Below are 7,888 nucleotides of genomic sequence, written 5' to 3'. Positions count from 1 at the left end.
TTCGATCACGAACCAAACACTTTCAAAGATTTAATCATTCCGATTCCGATTTCAAACCATTCCAATTTTCATTTCGAAATTTTTCGATTACGAACCAGATACCCCCCTTAGTTCGTAGAATATCTCTACCGAATTCTCCATCAGCCTGTGCATGGCTACAAACCTCTTTTAGCTACATTTGCTTCTTATACAAACCAAAACAATCAACTTTGAATCCAACTCCTGTGCTATGGAATCTTCTTTTTTCTTGTTTTGAGTTTGAACCATGGCATAAGACACGGCCAAGAGCAAGGATGCAATAATTTGGGTGGAGATGGAAGCCCATTTTTCTTGTTTGGAGTTTGAACCATGGCGTAAGACACGGCCAAGAGCAAGGATGCAATGTTTTGGGTAGAGAAGAAAATAACTGACTTTGCCGAAGGAGTCAAAAAGTCCACCAACTACTATCGACCGACTGATCGTCGGCAAGCACGACAAAAAAATATCCCCCATCCAACCACTCAAGCCTAGTTGAAACCTCGCATCGTCTATGATTTTTTTTATTAGAAGTAATCAAAATAGTTCCTTGTCCAACCAGTTGAACGTACCTGAAACCTTGCATTGTATTTGACATTTCTTAGAAGTTATCAAGACCTGCTAGCTTTTACCCAAAAAAAATAAAAATCTAAGCAAAGAGTAACAATTGTCTTCTCCTGGATCTTCTTAGACATTATTAAACATACAACTGCATAAAACCATGTACGGCACATCAATTCTTTATCTACTATTGCGTATAGCAGCTATCGGAAATAAAACCTCACCAAGAGTTACTCATGAGAAGCAAGCAAGAAAGCAACATTACCAAGAAATCCGAAGCCACCTACTTTTCACGTAATGCTGGTGATTCGAAGGTGCTTGATGGCCCTTCCAAAGGAACAAAAAAATATTTGAAATTGATTGGGATGATTATCTGCATTTGGTCTTCAGTTTTAAGTGTATGATACGTTCACATATGGCGAAATGAAAAATCACTATCTGAACTTTGTATACGTCTTCTGTGTGCAAACAACTTGTATAATGATCGTACTACCAAAATCCCAGTTAACCCAAAACAGAATCTCTGCTGCATTAATCCCAGATTGGAGCACTATCAATTTTTTTTTTATTTATTTTTTTGAGGGGTAAATGGAGAGTGGGAGCTAAGGATGCTCTCCTCCCCAGAATGGAGAACTATCCTTACCTACGTGTTTTGTAGGACTCTGTAGAGCTCTTCTCCCATAGACTGTAGAGTGACTGGTTTTCGGATCAGGCCATTCATCCCAGACTGCAAGCACTTCACCCAAACATCATCCCCGGCACTCGCAGTCAGAGCCACAATCGAAGGCCAGCACCTGCTCCTAGACTTTCGGATTCTCATTGCTACTTCAAAAACATCCATTTTGGGCATGTCAAGGTCCATGATTACGAGTTGGAAAGGTGTAGCAGCATTGCCAAAGGAGTTGAGGCATTCGATGCCAGATGCAACGGAGGAGACAGAGCAACCTAGTTTCTCGAGGAGCTTTCCAGTGACAGCTCTGTTGATATCATCGTTTTCAGCCAAGAGAACTCTGAGGCCTTTGAAATTAGGTGCTGAAGATGTCCGATAGAGACCTGCGGCTTCTCCCACATCAGAGACTGGGCTGAGAGGCTGCAGCTGGAGCTGGATGACAAGTGTAATGCTTTCTGCAATGCCTTGGGAATTTGGAACTGCCCAAATGTTTCCTTGCATCATCTGCAAATCAAAAGTAAAAAAAATATCAAGCACAAAGAACTTAAAAATTTATCGGTTGTTAAAGTTAATGTGCTTCCTTGAACAGTCTCTAAACCATAAAATACGAGATCTAGTATAAAGAAGCAAAGATACTGATATATAAGAACTAGCAGCTGATAATTTGGGGGGTCATACATTGTTAAAGGCCACCATCTATGCGGAAAATCAAGGATGGTGCCAGAAGAAAGAAGATAATGCATCTGGATGGATAGCTTCCGATTATGGAGCACAGAAACTTGAATTCCTATCAATTACAGTAGCAACAAGTCCATTAATCTGAAAGCATAAATTGCAATTGACGGGTACCAAACAGACGATAAATTTCTTTCTATGATCAGCTCTTAAGTGTTTTTTGTTGCTTCCTGTTCATCCAGACTAGTTCAAAACCTAGGGGAGCTTTAAAGGGTCACATCTCAGTTTCATGAGCTTAAGAGTGTGCGAATGGCAAGGTATATTTCCTGCCAATTGCTCTTTTTGATATTGGATGGAAGTTCCCCCTTTTGTATTGTTAAGTAGAATATCTGCACCAATTTACAAAAAGTTGATGTCTAGCTTCATACGAGAAGTTCCCCAATCTTCTTTGACTCTTCTTTCAGTCTTCCTATGAGTCTCATCTGTGTGAATTTCACTGGACATTTTCTAAATAGACAAGGGAAAGGGAACCTTTTCCTTTCACCTTCCATGCTGTCAAGGGTTCAGTTGGGAGTTGGAAGAAGCAACCAAGATCAAGATGGAGTGCTAAAAGTTTCTTATTCATGGAGGTACTCTGCTGCCTTTTGCATCTCATATATGGAGCTACCCTCTTTCTGTTTCTCTTTGTTGGCTATTAATAATAATTTCTGACTGCTGAGAACTTTCTCAAGAGATAGTGAAACTCCACCTAATTGACCTCTTTTTTATGAGCTGGAAGAGACTATGAATCATCTATTCTTATGTTGCTATTATTCTCATACTATGTAGAGGATTTACTGACAGATGCTTAAAATTAAAATGCCGGGCTGATCTTTTGGAGATATGGACATGTTGGAGGAAGCAAAAAGTTTCCAGGTACTTGAAGAGGATTGGGATTTGATATGTGTTCGCGTGCATGGCTGGAACACAATGCAAGAATTTCCAAGAGTAAACAGTCCTTAACAAGCCAGGCTATGGATATTATCATATTCCTATTAAAGGCTGGACAAAAACCACTTCACAGAAGAAGTTACAGCTGTTGACACATGTTCTCGGCCACATCCTTTGCTGATTTGAAAATTTTGTTTTCTGTTCTGCTGCTGCAGTTTCCTGTTGGATGTTGTTTCCATTTTGTCCCCTTCTTTCCTTTTTCCTCTTTTTGCATCTTGTTCTTTCATTTTCTTAATGAAGAACATCAAGGCTCGGACAAAATTTTCTCAAAAAACCGGAGGAAGTTCCCCGGTATTACCATATTATACTTGAAGCCATTAAGCAGACCCCACATGGATGGGTTAAGCCTTTCAAGTTAATGTACACATGAAGGACATAATATGCCTTATTGACGGAATTCCAGAGAAATCATAGCATACTAGCTGAAAAATACAGTAAGTATTTTTACCTCCAAAATCAAAATGAAAGATTAAAATTCAGGGGCAAAGATGTTATGCTTGAAAAGATTGGAAATCTTCAAATGCAAGTAATCACATTTCAAATGTTCACAGAAAAAAGAGTTTCAAGAAAATGTAAGCATTCCGAAGCATGACGAACAAACCAACCATTTTCATGGAGGTACTTAAAAAATTTATGCATCTCATCACAGAAAGGTCACTATCTAGCTCTTATTGCAAAAAGAAGCTCTGAAGATGCAGTATACAGCGATAAATATGATACCAATGGCATGCTGCATACTAATCTAAAATTTTGTGCAAAATTACTGCACATGCAATAATTGGAACTAGTTTCCTCGATTAAGATAATGTTTAAAAACAACGTGTACCAATAAACAATATTACTAAGTGAATTCAATCAGGCATACCTGCACAAGCTTCTTGCATAGGTTGAAGTTGAGGCCCATCTCAAACCCTTCAGAATTGGGTTTTGGAGCAAGTTGAACTGTTGATGAACTTGGCTCATCACTTGGAGCTTTTTTAATACTAATTTCGAACTTCACGCAGGCATACCCATCAGAAAATCTTGATCTCCATGGAACCCATTCCTGATCTTGACCATCCTTGTCCCCATAATAACTAAGCACCCGGAACGTGACAAATCCTTCATCACGACCATCTAATAGAGTAGCTAACATATGCAATATTACATGAAAAATCCGCTTCTCATCACCAACAACCCGATCGGGCACTGCATTGTCAACCTGAAATTCAAAACCAAAACCTCTACAATCACAAAGACATCTTGCAACACTAGCAGCTTCCTTAATCATAGAATGCAGCTGGAAGGGTCTCATAATCAAAGATAAGCGCTCACTGTCGATAGTAGATGTGTCCATAACATCATTAATCAATGTTGAAATGACACTACCAGTTATTGCCATCGTATCAACTACAAGCCTTTGTTCTTGGCTCAATTTTTCCTGTTGCATCATCGACAATATACCCAAGATGGAGTGGATGGGTCTCCTCATTCCCTGGCTCATGGCTCTTTGAAATGAGTTCCTTGCTTCACTTGCCATCATGGCACTCTGCTTCGCATGCAGCAAAGTCCTGTTCTGCTCCATCAGTTTGTCTCTCATCATCTGCGATTCCTCCAAAACTGCTGCATGAGAGAGGGCAACAGCAACCTGATCCGCCACTACCTCAACAATCTCTAGTTCCTGGGAGCTCCAAACCCTCGAATCATCTCTAGGGAGGACCAAAACCAGTATCGCATAGCTTGCTTCAACAATCTCTGGTGTCCCACCTTTGAAATTGGAAACCTTTAACATCGGCATTCGTATAGCAGCAACAGCTCCCGGTTCGAGCACACTTGCACTACTTGCAGCAGCAAGCATGGAGTCTGGCCTCAGTATCTTCACACCTTTGGTTTCTTTAATCTCCATTACATCTGGATCATCAATTGCAATCGAGTGACTGTACAAACTGGATGAGTTTCTCTGTCTCAACTCATGAGTCAGGTTCATCTCCCTTTTCTTCTCATTAGGCATCCACACAGCACAATTCTGCAGCCCCAATGTCTTCGAGAGCTCGACCAAAGTGGTGTACAAGATTGTATGCCTGTCAAGCGACTTGCGGATCTCCTGTGTCAGCATTCGCACATGCCAGCTGGCTTCCTCCTGCCTCTTCATCTTTCCGACCTCCCTGTCCAGCTCCCAAGCTTTTATCCTCAAGAAGTTCTCCCTCACCTTCACTCTCAGGAGCTGAGGGATCAAGGTCAAGAGGGTGATCGATGTCGCAGACGAGACAAGTGCAGTGAAGAATTTGGAAACAGTGAGGCACAGCATCAGAAGGAACGAGTGGGGCTCGTAGGTGAACACATTGAGCAGGTGGGTCAGTCCACAAAGGACTATGAAGGACCCAAACAGGAACACAATCCATTTGAAGGGCAGGAGGTTGGAGCATGCTGCAAAGTAGATAAGCTCGAGGGGTATTGAGAAGTAAGCCGCCGCGATCAAGAAGTCGCTTACTTTCTGACATTGGAGGATGGTCTCAATGCTCCAGAGGCTGTCACCATCGCAGTTGCAACGTCCGATCTCAATGGCGGCGGATGCGGAGAACAAGAGGGAGAAAATAAGAATCCCATGGCACAATGCTCTTAACATCTGAACTAGAAAGCTTCATTCAATCCATTGATCGGCAGATCCCAAGCTTAAGCTTCCGGAGCGTTGCACAACAAACCCCAGTCATCACCTTTGCAGATTAAACGAAAACACATCAATGGAAGAAGAAAGAAAATTAAGAACAAGAATCTATCTACCACTTCTCGAAAGACAAAGAAGATCTCATGTCAAATAACAAAACTCGAGCATCCCAGCTCATTGGTATCTGCTTCCGCTGTGATCCTTATGCCAAATAACAAAAGAGCCCCAATCTAAGCCTCATGACTCGGTTCTTAGGAAAATCGATCATATAAATAGATTCGAGGGCCGTTTGTCAATTTGAATGACAAAAAGGAGATCCAGCAGATGAACCCTAGAACCCAAGATTGGGAGGCAAAAGAAAAAAAAGCTTCCATTTTCCAAAAGATCTAAAAAATCCAACTCCCATTAACCCAATTCAGATTCAAAAGAGAAAATAACACTAAAAAAAAGAGAATAAACCTCCATGTAAAATCTCAGATTTCCCCACTTGGGCCCCGAAAAAGAAGCGAAGAGCGACAAAATACTCCCAAATAAGAAGACCACTCCACAAAAGTTTGAACCCGTAAAGATTTACAAAAGATCAAGAATTTCATAAACCCTCAGAACCAGAGAATGTCATCGAAACAAACGACTAGAATTCTTAAAAACAAGTGTCAGGATTCCTCCCTTTCAAGCCAAAACAACAACGACAAGAAGAACGAAAACAACAACAGAAACCATTAAACTCACAAACGAACAAACTCGTCAACACACAACATCTAATAACAACAACCAATACCCGGAAAAATACCACGTTTTTCACTCCCCTCCCCTCCCCTCCTCATCTATATCTCATAAAAACCACAAAGACTCCACCTTTCCAAGTCAAAAGAAAGCAGCAGGAATCCCGACAACCAAAACCAGCGGCAAAGAGGGAATATAAAACCGGTACCTATAAAACCGCCGTCTCCAACCCGCGTCCTACCCAAAAGGCTTCGGCAAGGGCCCCGAGTCGCCTCAAGAAGAGTGGGTCCGGCTCCCCTCGGCCTCCAGTGATGGCGAAATCCTGGGACCTTGTCCTTCGCCGGTCCTCCACCGAAGCCTTGCCTCCCCGCTCGCATTTCATCGCTCAAATAGGTAAGAATCGACAATAGAATTCGAGTCAATCCATCTCTTTCTCATGGAGAGAGAAAGAAGGAAGAGGAGGAGAAGAACGGTGTAGGAAAGAAGGGTCGAACGGGAGTTCCCAAAGAAAGAAGGCTGCTAATTTTTCTTTCTATTCTCACTCTTTTTTTCTGCCTGACGTTACGCCACCAAGGTATTTACATATATGTTCTTGAGAACCAAGCGGAAGACGTGATCATGTTTGACCCGGACCCGCCAACTCACACCCTGATATAAATGGACCATTTATTAGATGGACCAGCTAACTGGACCAGTCCAATAATCACTCGCCACATTACCCGTTGCATTTAAATAATTTAAAACCACAGCAGGGACGTGAATTTATCCAGTCCTCGACCGTACATGTGCCTTCAAAATTTAGACTGGTCCGGTGGACCTGGTCAGACGATAATGTCTCATATTAATGGGTTACGGGTGGTGGATTTTGATGATTGCGCCACAAACGGGTGAAGCGCGGGTTTGCCATAATTCTGTTAAAACTAGAACTTGGCTAAGCTTGGAGGGTTTACATCTCGCTGAAGAGTACATGGACCAAATGGCTAAAGCAGTAAAAGTCTAAATAAATGAGTTGAAAATTTTAAAAGATCATAACTTTTGAGCTGGGAAAAAGTTACTGGATCTATAATATATCAACAGAAAGGCCGTCTCGAGTCATACAACCGTGAACCGGATTTATCTATTTATTGTAGTTTTTGGATCCAAATTTTTTTTTCTTTTTAAAAAATTTTGGAGTAATTTTATATTTGAAATATCATCTTTAATTTAATTTTATATTATTAAATTTTATTTAATTTTTAATTTTATGAAATTATCTTTGTTAGAATCGAGATATTATAAATATTTTTATTTTATATTTATATAATTATTATCAATAAATTATATAAATATTTTTTAAAATCTAGACTTCTTCGTTGGTGTCTTGAAAGTTTTTTACCTTGTGTGAATCTTTATTCTTATTCACTAATGCTACGTTAAATTTGATGTTGTCTGATGTAGAAATTTATTTGGTTTGCTCTCGACAATGGATTGGTTGGTGTCTCAAAATTGTTAATAATTCATAAAAATCTTCTAAACGGTGGCATAACGCATTAACCAATTTATGTAAAAATAATTAGTTAAGTTAGAGCAAGACAGTTACTCTCAACGATGAGCTTTTGGATATGCAAATC

The 7,888-nt window shown here is 40.4% G+C and overlaps 1 protein-coding gene across 3 annotated transcripts; it reads right to left on the bottom strand.

Annotated features, from left to right (window-relative positions):
- Positions 1–883: 883 nt before the first annotated feature.
- LOC105043053 (ethylene receptor 2) lies at positions 884–6,826 on the bottom strand. Of its 3 annotated transcripts, none has more exons than XM_010920466.4 (3): positions 6,487–6,826; positions 3,777–5,604; positions 884–1,750 (listed from the first exon to the last, which is right to left on the bottom strand). In XM_010920466.4, the coding sequence occupies exons 2-3, from the start codon at positions 5,514–5,516 to the stop codon at positions 1,220–1,222; spliced, it is 2,271 nt and encodes a 756-aa protein (XP_010918768.1). In that variant the 5' UTR covers positions 5,517–5,604; positions 6,487–6,826; the 3' UTR covers positions 884–1,219. The 3 variants fall into 3 exon arrangements, with proteins under 3 accessions (XP_010918768.1, XP_073112341.1, XP_019705636.1); XM_073256240.1 differs by having other exon boundaries at positions 6,520–6,826; XM_019850077.3 differs by lacking the exon at positions 6,487–6,826 and adding an exon at positions 6,015–6,327.
- Positions 6,827–7,888: the final 1,062 nt, after the last annotated feature.

This window comes from Elaeis guineensis, chromosome 4, assembly GCF_000442705.2.
Source record: "Elaeis guineensis isolate ETL-2024a chromosome 4, EG11, whole genome shotgun sequence".
NCBI classification, from domain to species: Eukaryota; Viridiplantae; Streptophyta; class Magnoliopsida; order Arecales; family Arecaceae; genus Elaeis; species Elaeis guineensis.
The sequence above is the reverse complement of the archived record's forward strand: the minus strand, read 5'-3'. Positions and strand labels throughout refer to the sequence as shown.